The sequence below is a fragment of the Aquarana catesbeiana genome, linkage group LG02 (genome assembly GCF_042186555.1).
Source record: "Aquarana catesbeiana isolate 2022-GZ linkage group LG02, ASM4218655v1, whole genome shotgun sequence".
NCBI lineage: Eukaryota > Metazoa > Chordata > Amphibia > Anura > Ranidae > Aquarana > Aquarana catesbeiana.
Genome location: NC_133325.1, coordinates 355,609,636 through 355,628,818, shown reverse-complemented (window position 1 = coordinate 355,628,818; position 19,183 = coordinate 355,609,636). Strand labels below are relative to the sequence as shown.

The following is a 19,183-nucleotide window of genomic DNA, read 5'->3' as shown; positions in this document are numbered from 1 at the left end:
ATAGTGGCAATGTGTTGACCGGCGTACAAATTGCTTTGGTCCACAATAGATCTATAGAGATCTTCGGTGAAAAACAGCGCATAAAAAAAAATCAAGTGACGTAAAATCAACTGTTTGCACATGAATGCCGGTTGGCCAGTGAATGGGGGAAGTACGGGTGCTGCAAAAGTGGTGTGTTCCCAATTAGGATTGGCGAATGCAGCAGGAAGGGCACTATGGGCACAATGGGCCTGTGTTCGTCTTCTTGGTGGCAGCGGGACACTACTTGTGCTTGCCACCTCGCCAGCTTGAACTGCACTTATGGGACTCGCCACGTCACCAAGTGTTACTGCAGTGCTGGATGTACGACCAGGGTGTACTAGGCCGCTGGTGCTTGCCAGTTCACCAGAAGGAATAGCGGTGCTAGTACTTCTCTGCTCCATACGAGAGCCCTGTGGTTCTTGCACCTCAACAGCAGAAGAAGCTTATTGGGGTCTATTACACCTGACCTTGGCAGGGACCACAACTCCGTTGTCAGAGCTATCTGTCATGGAGCTGCTGCTGTCTACAGGTTCGTATTCTGAGCCTGAATCTGACAGATGAGTGACTTCCTCTTCACTATCTGTCATGCTCAGAAACATGTAGGCCTCTTTACTAGTGTACCTTCGATTTGCCATTTTGGGCTCTAAATTTAGTGATAAACTAGTGAGACTCGCAGGCAAAAAAGCTCCTGACTGTTAGCAACTGTATCAAAACGCTACCAAAAAACTGTTAGCGATCGCAGGAGTCAGGCCTGACTCTGCAAACGCTGCGGTTATGTGTGTTTAGAGTTTTGTAAGTGACAGTGATCGCTTGATACTGCACTTGGGTGGGGTGGGCTGGGCGAAGGGTCAAAACACAGGTGCTAGCAGGTATCTGGGCTAATCCCGCTAACACTGCGTTTTTGGGGACGCTAGTATAGATCTGATCAGATATTGGTCCGTTCAGATATTCTACCACTAAGGGAGGTGTATGCTGCGTGCGTGGGTGTTAGCGGTACTGGCACTAACCTGATGCCTAGGGCGACGCAGACCCTATCTGACTCTAAAACCTAACTTATATCACCCGCCAGGCGATTAGGGGGTTGAACCTTTATTGGGTAATAAACGGCGGGTGCCCTGACACTATAAACATAAACTAACCAGCGTCACCCGTAACGGTTATACGGTGATCACTGGTGAAAGGGTTAACTAGGGGGCAATCAGGGGGTTAAAACCTTTAGGTAGTATATGGGGGTCCCTGACGCTATAAAACGCTGACGGTGAACCTAAATACTTACCTCCCTAACTAGCGTCACCTGTGACACTAATACAGCGATCAGAAAAACGATCGCTTAGTGACACTTGCGACGGGGGGTGATCAAGGGGTTAAAACTTTTAGGGGGGGTACCCTAGACCTAAAGGGGCCTAACACTAACTGCCCTACCACTTATAACTGTCACAAAATGACACCAATGCAATAATCAGAAAAAAACAAACTGCTATTGGTGTCACTGTGACAGGGTACAGGGGGGTGATGGGGGGGGGGGGGTGAAAAGTGTGCCTAGCGTGTTCTACCGTACGTGTAGTGTTGGTGCAGACTTACTTGATGTCTTCTCTCCTCGGAAGCCGGAACGAAAAGGCTTCACGAGGAGCGATGACATCACTTCCTCTGCCGCTGTTTACATTACAGCAGCAGAGGAAGCATTCCATTCGCCAGGAGCGATCGTGAGGAGGTGGCCAGGAATCAGTGGCCTCCCCCTCACCTGATGATAATCCGACCGCCACAGGCATTATGCCTGCCCGTGCCATTGTGCCGACGGACTTTTATTCCTATTACAAGGAATGTTACCATCCCTTGAAATAGGAAAAAAGCATAACAAGACCTCTTAAATCTGAGATAGATAGATAGATAGATAGATAGATAGATAGATAGATAGATAGATAGATAGATAGATAGATAGATAGATAGATAGATAGATAGATAGATAGATAGATAGATAGATAGATAGATAGATAGATAGATAGATAGATAGATCTATATCTATATATAATAGAGTTATGGGCGGAAATGACGTTTTGACGCCACTTCCACCCTGCAATGATGTGGAGACAGGTGGGGCCATCTTCCCCTTACTCATCTCCATACCAAGCCAGGGAGAGGACCCTACCGACGGCTCTGGTAAGCGGTGGGGGTGGCCCTCTCCCGCCGCAGAGACCACTATTATCGGTAACCGGACTGCTCACTGAAGAAGAGGATACTTGGCTTTTGGCAGCTAGCTGCTGCCATAACAAAGATATCCCTCTTCAAAGTGCCGACTCATATCGGCGTTGGCCGGTCCGGGTGGTTAAAATGATCTTCGAGTCTTGTGTGTGTGGGTGTTTTTATTCATATTTATTTTTTTTGTTTAAAAATAACAAACATGTCATGTTATACTTGCCTGCTCTGTGACGTTGTCTTGCACAGCAGCCTGGATGCGCCTCTTCTCGGATCCCCCGCTGACACTCCTGGCTTCAGCCAAGTGCCCCCATTGCAAGCAGCATGCTACTGGGCCAAGTCGTAGCTCTGTGTATCTATTCAGACAGAGCCGTGGCTTAAACCCACCCCCCCCATAATGGGTGTGCACGGAAGGAGTGTCATCTCAAGTCTGATCATTGGAGGTCAGCAGGCTGAGTGCACAGCTATAAAATTGACCATGTTTCACTCTCCTGCCTAGTGTGGCCAGTTTAATAGGAAAGTGGGACTGGCAAGAACACCAGGGATTTCACACTAAGGAAGAAATACAAAGAGGGGCAGGCACATATTGGGAATATGAAATGTTGAGTTTAATGACCAGCAAAAATTTTGGCTACATTGACTTTTTTTTTTCTTTTTTATTCTTATTCCCTAGGTATCTGAGAGAGCACGTTAAAAAATGGGTCTACATGTGCGCACCATAACACCCTATGCCCTACCTGGAGTGCTGGCACTCCTTGCCTGTTGGTGGTTCTTCTCACGCAAGAAAGACAAATGCAGTACAAAACCTGATCAGATACCAGCATGTGTGGATAAGGTCGAGACAGATGATGTCGTGGAAGAAAATTGCAGCAGTTCTGGGGCTAAACTTGTGCCGATGGACAAAGAGGAGGAGACTGTATTGGAAGATGGCACATGCTCCTTGTCTTTAGGTGCACAGGAGCCTTTGTACATAATACAGTCTTGCTGCAGGGTTGAGGATGACTTGGTGAAAGAATCCCACTTACAAACTGTAAAAGTGGGCATCCCACAGGAATTTGCTGATCAGGAAGTTGTTGAAAGTAAAAGCCCTGACCGCTTCAGGGCAAATGAAGTAGCTGAAATCCAGGAAGTAGGGGTTTGCACATCTTCAGTTCTCAGTCAATTGCTTGATGGAAATAAAGCTGCAAAACTTAATTCTGACACTGTGCTAAATGATGTAGAAAAAGTGTGTCCAATATCCACTGAGCCTTGTGAATGTAGTCAGGCAGGTGATATTCATGAGTTTGCCCTAATTGATGATCAGCAGAGCAGGGTCATTGAGGAATCTGAATTGCAAGAAATATGCACCCAGACTGAAGCTATTTTTGCCTCTGAGAATTATTTGCCTGTTAAAGAGCAGTGTGTTAATTTTTATGTTAATGAAATGAAAGCAGTAATCGATAGTACCAACATGTCATGATCAGAATCAAATTCAGGAAATCACCTGTGATGCCCTAAATCAGCAGAGCGATGACGTCTGTGATCTTGGATCTGGAAAACCACGCTCTCACAGTGAGGACATTACGCAGTCTGATATAACCAGTGACGTTTTTGTCAAAGACCTAGATATACAGCCCTCTGTGGCTCTAACACAATTAGACGATGCAGGAAGCCATGTAGTACAGTGCTGCCAGTCCATACATGATGAAATCGGATTAGAATATAAAGGTAATGTCGCACTCTGTGTAACCCAGACTTTAGAAAGTGTTCTGTCAGAGCAGGTAACGCAGAATAATACTTTGGACTTGACTACCAAGATTCCTCTGGAAGCAAAAGCTATTTTGCAGGGTGTAGAATCTGTAACGGCAGGTGAGCCCTCTGAAAGTTGTGAAACATCCTCCATCACTGAAGTGGTCAGAGAGGCTAATTGTACTAATTTAATGGATGCTTTTTCCAAATGTCTTGAAAGAAATGAAGAATTTGAGAATTTGTGTCCAATAGTTGATGGTTTAAAAGAAACTAATACTAAAACATTTTTGGGAGGCTATGAGGCAAAGATAGTTGAACAACTAGCCATAAACATAATTTCAAAAGTGATTGTAGCTGCAAGACAAGAAATTTTGTCTAGCTCTGTTAATGATGTGTCTGATAGCAGTTGTCAAGTTCTTGATGAGAATAGGGATGTGCGAACATGTGATGCACAGAGTAAGCAGTTGGTTCAAGGAAGTGACGAGGATTCAGTTTCTGCAAACCTTACATTGGGTTTAATAGATTTTGACACTACTTGTGAGTCTGGACTATCACAAAGTAAGAACCTTGGAAATACGGAATTGACAAGTAATGATTTCTGTCTAGAGCACCAAAGGGAAGAAAAACCGACACCTAATACATCAGTTTATCAGAGGTCATCCAAGTCAGACTTTAGTCCATTTCATAGAACAGATTTTTTTAGTGAGTGTCAAAATGCCTTGGAGGATTCCAGTCTTAGTGTATGTACATCTGAAGAAGGCATCAATATGGATGATCCATTGCAAAGCACAGTGTTATCAACTCTTAGTATTGGTTATGACTCGCTGAGTTCTTCAGGGATTGAGCTATCGAGGGAAACCTTTGTGTCAATTGACAAACCAAAGAAGGTTACGTGTGGAGAAAACGAGGGGCTCTACAGTAATGGAGATATAAAGAGAGGTTCTCCAGACATAAACAGTGAAGGACCCTTGACTGCTGAGTCAGAGGCAGATCATTCAGGAGGTGAGATTTGTTCATCACCAGTTCCTAATTTTTAATTTGTGAAATGTTTTAAATATCCAATTTAAAAATGACTATAGCTTTGTGCTAGCTAGCCTTTTCAGAAACAATAGTCAGCGGGCTAAAATTTAGTATGGGTTTTTTTCTTTTAGAAGAGAACGTGTACCGGCTATTTGCATACTGCACTAAAGAGGCTCCAGTTAAAGAGAACCTGTACTGCAAAAAATACAGTAACTGCAATTGCAGAGCTTCTAAAATGCCATTTGCCTGGCAGTCATGATGCTTCTGACTTTTATTACTTTCCCAGTAACTGACTTAAATGTTGCTAGTACTCAGAACTCCCTATCCTGTATACATGTTCTGGGTCTGTGACTTGGGGATCTTTTAAGCCGTTTGATCAGTTTGTCAGCCAAGCAACTATCATAGAAAACAACAGTGTCAGTCTCCATATTTCTCTATGCACTGATTTCCGTTAAACAGCTTGCTTCTTTGATTTTTCTTTTCGAGGAACACAGCTTAATGGATAATAAGCAACCTAGGGATATACTGCTCCATACAAGATAAATTGACACTAGACCTGTAGAAACTCTGGTGAAGCTAGACATTCTTTCACCTGGGGCAAAGACTTGGCACCCCTTTTCCCCTGATGAGGACAGTGTCAGTAGGACACTGGATGGTGTTAGTATATTATTGTTTTACAATTTGCCCTGTTGGGGGGGCTTTGAACTATTGGCTCTGTGCTGAGCAGCTACCTGTACATTCCCAACCGAAGCATAGTAAATGGTTTACTATGCTTCAGTTGTGAATGCACACAGTGAGTGATTGGGGCTGGGGGGGGTTGGTTATGGGGCACTGGGGCTCAGTGGTGGCAAATTGGAGGAACTGCCATTCAGTGGGGGTGGGAGGCATTGGTGCTTAGTGGGGGCACTGCCAGTCAGTGGGGGAGGGGGCACTGGTGCTCCAATACCTGGCTGCTTGGTCCGACTGAAAACTTGTAGACCAGTGGTTCTCAACCTCATTCTTCAAGTACTCCCAACAGGCCATGTTTTGGGAATTTCTTAGATAAATTAGCTTTCCAAAATACCAAGCCATTGACTCTGATTTAAAGCACTTGTGGAAGATAAAGGGAACACCTGCAAACATAGCCTGTCGGGGGGTACTTGAGGACTGAGGTTGAGAACCACTGCTGTAATTTAGTCATTCTCTACCCCCCCCCCCCCCCCCCCCCAATTTTCTCTGATCTTTCTCCAGACAGATGCAGTAACATGCCCTGATTCATCTGGAAGGATGCTGGAGATGCCAGTGCAGTGATGGCTCAGACGATCGCTGCTGCCACTTGTAAACAAGGAGCAGAAAGCCAAAGACTTCTACTCACTTTTCTGCCAGACTTTGACTGACCCATCTAATGCAGAGTCCCACAGGGAAGCCAGTGGTGGAAGTTTTCCTTTGATAACTTGGCTGAGTTGTGACTGCACTGCCATCCCTCCAGAGATCCCAGCCAGATTTCTGATACCGTTTGGTTCTGATTACCTTTTGGGTTCTCCAATCCCCCCTTCTGCTGTATTTTTGTTACTTTTAACTGGAAGAGGTTTTTTTTTTTTTTTTTTGCTATAAATAATTGTACATTTTTACCAGATAAGGAAAATCCTGAAAGTCTGCATGTTTCCCCTGTTCATTATGTTTTCTGGGGCTTTGTTGACCGTTTTGCAGTCTGTGGTGATATCCTGTCAGCTTTCAAATTAACAAAGGTTGTCCCTATCTGGACAGGCCAGAATATCCTGGAGGGATATAGGGCTATCCAGATTAAAGCTGTGGCTGAACTGACCATCTCCGAAGACTTGCTTGATGAGTGTAGTCAGCCGGCTGTATGCTATGCAAAGCTTTTTTTCCTCCTATTTTGTCTGAGACAGTTTTTGCATGGGCTTTTGGTGAGGGAATTAAAGATCTGCATGCCTTTCTATAGGTTATTTGTGCAAGCTGGACTTGGACTGCATGTGTGACCTTGTTACGCCAACCCTTCATGGGAGACATTCTTTTGAGTTCTTCACAGGTTGTATACCTTTTAAAGTTGCAATGGGGGGTAAGTACTCGATGCAAATTTGATCAACAGTACAAGTCTTCACCTAATTCTGCATCAAAATGTTTGGTTTTTTTTTTTTTTCCCCATTCCCTCAGGCTCAGGGGGATTCTTAACATCTGATGCAATGTAAGGGTTCCAAGCCTGCAGATAAATCTGGCACTGCATGAAGGTCTGTCCCCACCAGTTCCTCAGAGGTAGTTCTCAAATAGCTTCATTGGTGCTCAAGTTTTGGGTGGAATGTAGTTGATTACCACCCTTCAACGCAGACCTCTTAGCATTCCTAGACTTAAAGTAGTAAAACTTTTTTTTTTTTTTTTCTGACTGGCAGGGTATTTGACAGAGACCCTATTGGTCTCTTCTATCCTGAATGCTTACTCTTGCTTGTCCACCACCATGTACACTTACCGACCCAGATTTCTGCTGTGGTGATGCGACTTCTGTGCATGTTCCCGGGAGTGAAGTTGTCGCAGCCCTGCCATTCAAGCGGCCCAAGGCACAGCACCCAGAAGAATGATCGAGCAAAGATAGAAGCACCAAGGCCTGCTGGATCGATCACATCACTGGAGGGCACCATTTGACAGGGACATCTGCCATAAGGTGCTAGTTTGCTGTGCATACTAGCACATTTTGGCATAACTCACCTGGGGGCCCACTAAACAGAAAAAAAATTAGCAGGGCTAACTACTGCTTTTTAAGGGATGCATATGTACACATTCTCATCTTTCCACATGTGTTTACTTTGCTGTGGGCAACAGCCACTATAGGTTTGTGGTCCTTTTTTTCTATTGACCATGCCTTGAATCAGAGTACTCACAAGGATCCCTGTGCTAGTTCTGGGTCTTCAGCTTGGATGTATTCAATCACTGTATACTTGGAGGATTTGCTTCTGCAAGAACAGGCCTCTCAGGGTTTGGGCTCGAGTGTCAATCGTGAAGCAAACTTGGGAGGACTTTGAAAGAACTTTGAGAAGTAATCGGATTCTGTCACATCGCTTTGGTGCTTGAGCCTTCTGCATGTCTTTTCAAGCCAAGGTTTTCCTATGCCAGGAGAAGTTGAGAAAATTGCAGAGCCAGGTTTGGCAAATGCAATCCCAATGTGGGCCTCAACTTCACTCCAGGATCCTCTCCACCCTCTTTTTTTTTTTTTTTTTTTCCTGGTTTTTGAATGCTGAAGTCTTAGAAGACCTAGCTATTACGAGCATGTGTGTGGTCTGCTCAGCAGAGCTAGGTTCATCCTGGTCTAAAAAGTTTCATTTTTAGAAGTTGGTTTCAATTCCATTCCTGCATAGGGAGGCTTTTCTGAAGGCGGCATCTACCTTTTTATTTGGTTAAATAGGAACTTGCTGCACCTTCCATATTTTTGGGATTTCTCTTGGCCGGCATGCAAACCCTATTTGCTTCCATTAGTCAGCCTTCTACAGTGCTTATCTTAACCTAATATTGTCTAGATCAAGTTTTGCAGAAGGTCAAGTTAGAGGTTTTAGTGGCCATAGTTCTTCCCAGCCAGACTTCTGTGGTACAGAGATCAGGAGGGAAATTTTATAAGATTTCCAGATTTTAAATTATCGTTGGAGAATGGAGATGTATTCGGAGCAATCTACGAGACTTCGTAGACTGAAGAGTTCCGCTTTCCAGACATGACCAAATTTATCAAGGATTACTGAAGAAAGTCTAGAGTTTTTTCTGTCAGATTCCATACTTAAGGAATAGGTTGATCCAGAGAAAATGCCATGATTTTTTTTTTTTTTTTTTTTTTTTTTTTTTTTTTTGCGCTCCCCCCCCCCCCAAAAAAAAGTTGACACCACTGTTTCTTTTTGGATATCCAGGTCTTGCCTGGAACAAATGTCCATGTCTGAACGCTTCTACGTCAAGGAAAAAATAAATCCCATCATGCATTTGAAGATATGGTGGTACTAAAGGGCACCATCAATAGACTAAGTTCTTAAGCAAGCATGGGATTCTACTGTTATATTCTCAGGTGTGACTCTTGGTACAGTTGAATTTGTCAGCAGGCAGTCCTAGAGATCAAAACCAAGTAAGGTGCTGCAACTCAATCAAACAGTTCCCAGGCTAGAGCTAATACATCACCGTGCCAGACTAGCAGTCTTCATCTGCTTTGTTGCTGACTTGTCATGTTTGGATGTCTATATACAAAGTGAAGGTAAAAATTTTTCATATTTGATACAAGGAGTAAGTGTTCATGAAACATCCAAGACTGATGCGTTTCAGTCTATGGAGAACTTCTTCATAGCTAGTTGAACAGATATCTGTTATTGGTGTCTCTCCCAATGTTATTAAAAGCGGTGGGATTTATTGCAGTTAAGGTGTTGGCCAGACCCTCCGTTCTGGCTTGACAAGAAGTGTCCTTTGGTTAAAGACGGCAGACTCTGCTTCTAGGTTCTGCTTGTGCATCTCACCTTTTTCAGGGGACTGACTTTTTGGTCCAGAGCTAGAAGCTACTCTGGAATGCATGGCAAATCAATTAACAGACTTTATTAAAATACCTTATTCGTGGCCAAAGGACGAAGACCCAAGACCGGTGCTTTTTCAGCCTGACTTCCTTGTGGTCGGGATGCGGGGGGAGCAGGGCTGGGGGAATTCCTCCACACAGTGGGAACAGATTACCTCGGAAAATTCACCCTTCGGGGGATAATGGAGAAGGGGGTACAGGTTATAATTTTAACAGCAAATAATTCTCAAGGTGTTTAGTGACAAATCTAGAAAGGCCAGAGCCATGACCCTTACCTTAAGGTTGGGGTCGGCAACCCGTCTATCGCGAGCCACCTGTCGATCGCGGCAAGCCAACAGGTAGATCTCGATCAGGGCTGTGCTGATGCTTCCCCCTGTCTCTGCCAAAATCTCGAACCTGGCAGGATTCACACCAGCATTGCTCTACTTTCACTAGCAGAGGAGCGAGAGGCAAAGCCATGCTGGACGGAGAGTGGGACCGGGAGCTGCTTTAGTTAACTAGCAGATTGGTTGCTAGGCGGTCCTAGCAACCAATCAGCTTGTTAACATAAAAAGTTAACTAAAGCAGCTCCTGGTTCTGCCCTCCATCCAGCACCATGCAGCCTCCAAACTCCTCTGTCATGTACAAGCGCTGTAAGGTAGGAAAGAGCTACCTACAGTTGTGTTGGGAGTGACAGGGGAAACGGCTAAAGAGGGGCAGAGGATAGTGTTGTGTGGGGGGGGGGGGGGGGCAGAGGAGAGGGCACTATTGGGGGGCGGGTGGGGGTTGGTGCAGAGGAAATTGCTATGGGGGGGGCAGAGGACACTGCTTTGTGTTTTTTGGGGGGCACAGGATACTACGGGGGGGGGGGGATTTCAAAGGAGGCAGAGGAAACCCCCAACCCCCCCTCCCACTGGGGATCTTTGATTTCCTACATGTTGCCCAGGTAGATCTCAATCTCCTGAACGGTTGCCTACCCCCGCCTTAAGGGATTTAGTAAATCGGAAAGTGCTGATACCTGTCCCAAAGTAGGCCATCACATAAAAAATTTCAAATGGAATACATTTTTACTCTCAAATGCTCTTCCAGGATCTCTCGCCCTCCCTCTCCCCTCTACAGTTAGAACACACCTAGGGAACAGTTAACCCCTTCCCTGCCAGTGACATTTATACAATAATCTGTGCACTTTTATAGCGCTGATCGCTGTATAATTGTCAAGTGTCCAATTTGGCCGACGCAATATCGCAGTCCCGATTCAGAGCGACGCCATTACTAGTAAAAAAAAAAAAAAAAAATGCCATAAATCTATCCCCCATTTTGTAGACGCTATAATTTTTGCACAAACCAATCAATATACGCTTATTGATATTTTTATTACCAAAAATATGTAGAATACACTGAATACACAGCCTAAACTGAGGGAAAAAAATAGACACACACACACACACACACAGAGCTTTCTTTTGGTGGTATTTGATCACCTCTGCGGTTTTTATTTTTTGCACTATAAACAAAAAAAATCAAATTTTGAAAAAAATTACTTTTTGCTATAATAAATATTCCCATAAAAAAACTATTTCAATTTAGACCAATATGTATTATACATATTTTTGTTAAAAACGCAATAAGCGTATAGGGATTGTTTTGCGCAAAAGTTATAGCGTTTACAAAATAGGGAATAGATTTAGTAATAATTTTTTCCCGGGATTGCGACGGACAGATCGGACACTTGTCACTGGTCCCAAAAGTGTAATTTATACAGCAATGAAGGGGTTAACACTAGGGGGTGATCAAGGGGTTAACTGTTCCCTGGGTGTGTTCTAACTGTGGGGGGATGGGCTACCTAGGACATGACGGATCACTGTTCCCGATGACTGGGAACAGAAGATCTGACATATCACTAGGCAGAACAGGGAATTGCCTTGTTTACATAGGCAGTTCACCGTTCTGCCTCTGTACACAGTGGTCACCGGCGAACATCGAGGCCGCGGGCACACTCCCGCCCGCTAGCCTTCCTGCACAGACCGACGTACACCTACAGCGGTTTGCGCAGGAGGGCCGACCTGCCGCAGTATGGTGGTGCCTGGTCGGCAAGAGGTTAAAGTGGTTGTAAAACCCCATTCATGAAATCTTACCTGGGCACCTATATCTGTAGTGTTTACTTATCTCTCTAAAGCCCTAAGTGCTGTCTATCTGCTCTGTTATCAGCACAAGAACTTCTGACAAGTTCTCCAACACAGGAGATGAAAGCAGCTGTAAACTTGTGTCGGGCAGGGTACTTATAGATTACCAGAGAACTTTATGTAGGCAGATTTGTTTCATCTGTGTATCATCTGGGGCTGTTCACTTCACTGGGTATAGGAGAGGGTTTACATCTACTTTAAGGTTTGGTAGGCACGAGGTGTACTCCTGTGTTTGAAGTTAGATTCATCATCACCTGCTTGACCTAAGGTCACCACTATGGGTTCTCTTCCCAAACTAAGAAACCTAATCATTCCTTTCTGGTTCACCCTTTTACTACAGTAAATTGAAGATCTAGCTGTGGACAGACAAAATGCATACATCTCCAAAGAGGTTTGTGCAGCAGTGAAGGAGGCTTACCACAAAATGTGCCTGTGACGTGTCTGGCTTTTTCCTGCCTTAGAAAATGCCTTATGGCTACTACAGTTGAGGGATGTCCCAGTCTTTAAAGATCATGAACAAGAGATTGGAGCCACTGCTTAAATCTTCTTGTCCTGGCCATGCAACCACCAGTGGTGTCTATGGCCATTTGCCAAACTGGCAGTCTGGACCAAACACATTGCCTGCAACCCTGAATGGATCCTGAGGGATTGCTCAGTAATCCACAAATTGGAGCTCCTCTCTGTAGACTTGCACTAATGTGCAAAAGATTTGCAGGCTCATCTGGATGCAAAATTGGTCTATGCAGACAGTTTGTAAGAAATTCTTAGGTTTCAGTTTGATGGCGAATTACTTGCCTTTTTTAAGAAGGCAGTCACAGGCAGAAAAGGCAATCCAACCCAGTAAGAAAAAAAGGTAAGGCACCCATGGCAAAGTCTGACACTTGTGGGTTTCGGAAGACTTAATTTCATCCTTGCCAAACCTCAGACTCAAAAGCCAATTCCTCCACTCAGTTTTCATTGCAATTCCTGGATGACCACGCAACCTGAAGCATCCTCATGCAAATGGGATGCCCGCCCCCAACTGTTAAAGTGGGATTACTCCCCCCCCCCCCCCCCCCCCCTCCGCCTGGTCTCAAGGCATTTTGGGTCTGGGATGCAGTGTCCCAGGGATGATGTTTTGCTGCCTACTGCCTTCCAAGCCTCTGGGATTGCAGGCCCGCCAGACTGCCTTACAGCAACTTCACTTTTTAGGAGTTAGTTATGCCAGTTTCCTCTGAAAGCTTCAGGGCTTTATTTTAACCACTTTCTGACCGGCTCACGCCGATATACATCGGCAGAGTGGCACCGCTGGGCAAACCGCCGTACTGATATGGCGGCTCCTAAGAGCCGTAGCAGGCGGGCGCGAGAGCCACGCACAAATCGCGTTTCTGACAGGAGTGACAGATCGTCTGTTCCTACTAAGTAGGAACAACGATCTGGCTCCTCCTCTAGTCAGTCCTATCCCCTTTCAGTTAGAAACCTTAGAAACCCATTCCAGGGAACATAGTTAACCCCTTCCCTGCCAGCGACATTTACACAGTAATCGGTGCATTTTTAAAGCACTGATTGCTGTATAAATTTTGGCCCTAAAAGTGTGTCGTGTCCGCTGCAATGTCACAGTCCTGATGAAAATCGCTGATCGCTGCCATTACTAGTAATAAAATAATAATGGTGGTATTTGGCCACCTCTGCGGTTTTTATTTTTTGCGCTATATAAGAGAGAAAAAAAAAAAAAAAAAAGCAGACGTGGTCAAATACCACCAAAAGAAAGCTCTATTTGTGGTGGAAAAAGATTTTGTTTGGGTATCATGTCTCATGACTGCGCATTTTTCAGATAAAGCGACGCAAGGGGCTGGTCATTAACCAGTTCAGATTAGGTGTGCTAAATATGTGATTAAGGACACCCGCTCAACAGCAAGAAAAAACTTTGTGCATAAATAATGTCCCCACCTGTTGTGCGAAGGGGGTTTAATCTATGAAATTCCCCTCTACATTCTGTGTAGTAAACCAATTAATATTCAATACATAAAAGTGAGAGCTCATAGAGCCAACAAGCATATGTTTAGTACCCTCCAACCATCGAATAAACGTGTCTAATTATGATAGGGGGTGTACTAGACAATCAATACTCCATGTGAGTGATTAGTGAAAAAAATTGTATAAATATATAAAAAACATACAGGTGTGAGCATCTAGTCCACATATAAGAAAAAAAAATAAATGAGATATATATATATATATATATATATATATATATATATATATATATATATATATATATATATATATATATTTATATATTATTTATTTATTTTTTTTTTTTTTCCCCCACAAATAGAGCTTTCTTTTGGTATTTGATCATCTCTGCGGCTTTTATTTTTTGCGTTTTATAAACAAAAAGTGTGACAATTTTGAAAACCTTTACTTTTTGCTGTAATAAATAACCCCAATTTAAAAAAAAAAAAACTACATTACTAGTAATGGCGGCGATCTGCGAAAAATGTTTAATTTTTTTTAAACTTTTTTTTTTTTATCGGAACTGCGGTATTGCAGCAGACAAATTGGACACTTGACACATTTTTGGCAGTTAAAGCAACGCAGTGCCATATCGCAAAAAATGGCCTGGTCAGGACGGGGTTAAAGCCTTCTGTGGCTGAAGTGGTTAAACATACTTTGTTTCAAAGCCCAATAGCAACTTTCACCCCCACCTTAGACTTTTAAACATTCTCAACATTTTTTTTTTTTTTTCTTGCCGGCGTAAATGTATATAGCCGCTTCAGGGGCAATTTGCAATGAACGAGCAATGCTTCAGCTTGTGGCTCTTCCCTTTTGGCCTGTCCCACGGCCCCTTTGGTTTGCACTAATTTGCTCCAAACCTGCCACTGCTGTGCTCCTATGGGAAGCCGCCGTATATTTGGACAACCTTCTCTTATAAGATCACCCTGCTCCAGCCCTGGCAGCCAATGTGCAGCATATGATTGATACTTCCAAGCTTTGGGTGGACTTTCAATGTACAACCAACTCACCACTTTGAGTAAGGGAGAAATGTGCTTCATGTTTTTGCTTTTAGATGGCTTGCTACAACTGAGCAGGTGACTAGGGTGGGCTATAGCCTCTATAGGGGGCCAGCCTTCAGTTTCTATGTACCTTATCTATGTACCTAATGTCCATTTCTATTATAGGTGGCAGTGTAACCCTAAATTGCTTGTTAAAAATCTGTGTCCCTCAAGTCTATATAGGGGGAAATAGTGCGATTTTATTTTCTATGTTGTGTTGTGGGGGGGGGGGGGGGGTGTTAGTTTTATAACAAATATTATATGTCATAATACATTCTTGGTTTTTTTTTGTTTTTTTTTGTTTTTTTTTGTTTTTTTTGTTTTTTTTGTTTTTTTTGTTTTTTTTGTTTTTTTTGTTTTTTTTGTTTTTTTTGTTTTTTTTGTTTTTTTTGTTTTTTTTGTTTTTTTTTGTTTTTTCATTTAGGATCAGATGTAAACAGCATGGACTCTGTGGATAGTGGTTGTGCTTTGGGAAATAGTGAGCAGTTTCAAAATATGAAGCAGAAGTCGGATGCAAAAAAGGCTGATGTTGTCATTTGGGAGTTTGAAGTGCCAAAGGTAGTGTGTATATCTTTTATGGTTGAGGTGTTCTTTCCAGCTTAGTTGAATATCAGACAGGGGCACCGGTGGGAGACCTGAGAAGAGGAGCTTTGTGGCCTCTCTGTACAAAGCAGGTAAGAAAAATCATGAAACAGGTTTATATATATTTTTTTGTCTCCCCCAATTTCTAGTGCTTGTATGGGGGGGGCTTGTATATATTTGTTTTTTTTATGCTAATGCATTTTTTTTTTTTTTTTTTTTTCTTTGTCAAAGTATTTGGTTGGCCGACTAATTGGGAAACAAGGCAGGTTTGTGAGTTTCTTGAAGCAGTCATCAGGTGCCAAAATATATATCTCTACTGTGCCTTACACACAGGATATCCAAATCTGTCATTTGGAAGGTGAGTGTTTAGTTGTACATACTAAATAGTTTTCTTGCAAAAATGCACTTGCGTCAGTTTTGGCTGGGATCTGTTGTAAAGGTGATATTTTAGTTTTCAGCAGGCACATGTGGGCAGAATCGCCCATTGGCTTCTGAATTTCTTGGTGGTTCTAGTTGTGAGGCTTCCCAAAAGATGGGAACATATCAATGCATCTTCTGCATTGATGGGGTGTTTGAGAGTGGGTGACGGCATCAATTGGTTTAGTAATTGTCGCAGCAATTTCAGAAGGTTGGGAATTGCCAAGAAGCCAGTATTAAATTCATCTTGGTGGCAAATATACAAACTAATAAAGTATTCAAGTATAACTGGCCTTTATTCACTACATTCTTACATCTATTGGCCTTCTGCACCTGGATATAAAACTAGAACCGTTTTGACTTTGGGTTATTAAGGGGTGGATTATTTGTGTTTTTGCTTTTAGGTAAAATGTCATAATTATAAAGACAAAGATAAATGTTGACTCTGAAACCATGTAAGGCCTTGATGTGTATGGTATATTGTATGTTAATTTCCCTAACCCAGGCTAGTTGCGTTTGGAGACCTTCATGTACCTGAAATGAGACACACACACTGCATAACCACATACAGCCAGGGCCATCTTTAACGCAGGGCAAAAAGGGCAGCTGCCCCGTGCCCAATCATTGTTGTGGGGCCTAAAGCAGCTGCCCCTTGAGCCCCCACTGCCTGCAGCTGGTTGATAAGTGAATTCAGGTGTGCCCAAAACACGTTTGCCCAGGGTCCAATCAATATTAAAGAAGGCCCTGCATACAGCTTACTTCAACCATTCTTATTGATTGGTGGCTATATGCAGCATCAGCAACTTCTGGGCACAGAAATGCACTAGTTTGTGTATGCTGTACTGGAGAATGCATCCATGTGCTTGAGCCCTAGCGGTCTAACCTAAAGTGCTATTTTTGAGCAGTCAATCTGTAGCGTGGTCATGTTTATTCTTCACTGCCTAGTGAGTTACTGACCTGGAACAAGCATTTATCCTGTGATGTTTCAGGACATGAATGTGCAACACACTTTGGCTTATAATAAATACTGTGCTACCTTATTTGAATGCACCGTGAGTCAATATGCAATTTAAAGTGCTTATAAGATATTTGAATTACAATATTACAATAAACTAATTCAAAACCATTTCATTGCAAAATGCTAATGTGTGTAGTGCTGCTCAACTTTTTTTTTTTTTTTTTTTTCATAAAGTCACTTGAGTGAACAGCACTACACACGTATGTATTAGCATTTTAGTTTTGTATTGTAGTTAGAATATCTTATAAGCATCTTTAGCACTTTACATTGCATGTTGACTCACAGTGCATTCAAATAAGGTAGCACAGCATTTTTTTTGAAGTCCTTATGTTTATGGGTTTACCACACCATTAAGGCTGCAGAAACCTAGATTTTGGTATAGTTTCATTTTTCTTTTTTGTACATCATGGGACACAGAGCCTTAAGTAATTAATGGGTTATAGGCCACCTTCAGGTGTTGACACTGGTTATACCCAATCAAGGAAGTTCACTTCCTATATAACCCCTCCTCCTTCCAGGAGCACATCAGTTTTTTCACTAGTGTCTGTTGTTGGTCACGATTGAAGATGTGCTCCGAGGAGCTCCACTGGAGGGATCCATGCTGGATTTAAATAGCCTCCATAAAGACCAGATCCATCTTAAGTTCAAGGCCTAAAAAGATGGTACCGGTGCCTCATATCCGAAGCATGAGGTTTTGCATGTAATGCCTCTTTGAAGGGCTGGACACCAGGAACCCAGGGCTTTGGTCTTGCAACATTACCTAGCTTTCCTGGTGGGGTGCTTTTACAGGTCCAAGGGAGTTGGAACCCCGATATTAGGGACCCGGTTCTTGAAAGTTTGCTAAACGCTGCCCCCCCTGATGGGTGAAGGCTGGATTGTCTGTTAATTCAGCAAATCCTGCGGCGGGGGTAAGGTAAGGGAAGAAACTTGGGTATTAAAAACACCTATGTATTTCTTCCATTAGGGGAAAATATGTTGTTATGCCTTAAATCTCCACTAGAGGGAGTCTATGCCCATACCTTACTCTGTTGTCTTTACTGTCAAAGCGATACGAAAGCTTCACATTGTTATTTAAAAAAAAAATCTATCCAAACAATTTCTAGTGGGAAAAGTACTCTTTTGCCAGTCAAAAGAAAGTATAAACGCCCTTCATTTAAACGGGCTCTTTCCCTTGCGCCAGGAGCTTCTGCCTCTAGGCAGTGGCGACGGCCTCCGACGTCAGACTCGAGGAAAATCTCAGGGTTTAACCCAGGCTCAAAGTCCTGGGGTCGGAAACCTGCAAAGCAGAATCCTAAAGCCTCATCATGAAGAGGCAGCCCCCCTCACCAAGGTGGGGGGAAGACTTCTGCAGTTTTCAGAAGTCTGGAAAGAGGAGATTCAGGACAGATGGGTCATCTCCACAGTAACGCTGGGGTACAAGCTGGAATTTCGGGACTTTCCACCGTCTCGCTTCCTGAGGTCAAGCGCTCCCAAAGATCCAGAGAAAAGACAATTTCTGTTTCGGGCACTAGACCGATTTTAATATCTCAAGGGGTGATCATACAGATCCCCACAAAAGAGCAAAGTCTGGGGTTTCATTCAAATCTTTTCATAGTACCAAAGCCAAATGGAGACGTCAGACCCATTCTAGATCTAAGAAATCTAAATCAGTTCCTCAGGATCCGCTCCTTTCGCATGGAGACTATCAGGTCTGTAGTTTCTATCCTTTATAGGAGGAGAACTTCTGGCATCAATCGACATCAGGGATGCATATCTGCATGTCCCTATATTTCCCGCTCATCAAAAGTTTCTGCGGTTCGAGTTAGAACAGCAGCATTTCCAGTTTGTAGCCTTGCCCTTCGGGCTAGCCACAGCACCTCGGGTGTTCACCAAAGTGCTGGCCCCACCTCTAGCCAGTTTAAGGGCACAGGGTATAACAATCGTAGCGTACCTAGACGATCTATTGCTAATAGATCGGTCGGTGGCTCGTTTGGAGCAAAGCGAATGCACTACAACCAATTATCTGGAAAGTTTGGGTTGGTTTCTCAACCTAGAGAAATCTTCCTTTAATACCGCTAAAAAGTACTTGGGTCTGACATAGCACAGCCCAGGAAAGGGTGTTCTTACCTCAGGCAAAAATCAACTCTATAAGAGAGCTGCTGCGGATGGTCAGGTCAAATGGCGATCCCTCCATTCGCCTTTGCATGAGGTTGCTAGGAACCATGGTGGCTTCATTCGAAGCAGTTGCAAAATGCCCAGGTTCATTCAAAACTGTTGCAAAACCGTATCCTATCTGCTTGGAACATAACAATTCAAGCTTTAGACTTGCCAGTGCAGCTGCCCCCAAGAGTGTTCCAAAGCCTCACTTGGTGGTTACTAACCCAGAATCTGCTGAAGGAAAATCCTTCAGACTAGTCATCTGAAAAGTGGTAACGATGGATGCCAGCCTTTCAGGCTGGGGAGCAGTACTAGAAAAGACAACTGTCCAGGGACAGTGGTC

At 43.4% G+C, this 19,183-nt stretch overlaps 1 protein-coding gene across 1 annotated transcript in view; it reads left to right on the top strand.

The window, feature by feature from the left end:
* Positions 1-2,911: 2,911 nt before the first annotated feature.
* AKAP1 (A-kinase anchoring protein 1) overlaps positions 2,912-19,183 on the top strand; it is a 62,862-nt gene continuing 46,590 nt past the window's right edge. Inside the window, exons 1-5 of the mRNA XM_073613109.1 lie at positions 2,912-3,482; positions 3,649-4,944; positions 6,905-7,021; positions 15,112-15,245; positions 15,501-15,627. Coding sequence (XP_073469210.1) covers positions 2,912-3,482; positions 3,649-4,944; positions 6,905-7,021; positions 15,112-15,245; positions 15,501-15,627 — 2,245 coding nt within the window. The remainder of the gene's footprint in view (positions 3,483-3,648; positions 4,945-6,904; positions 7,022-15,111; positions 15,246-15,500; positions 15,628-19,183) is intronic.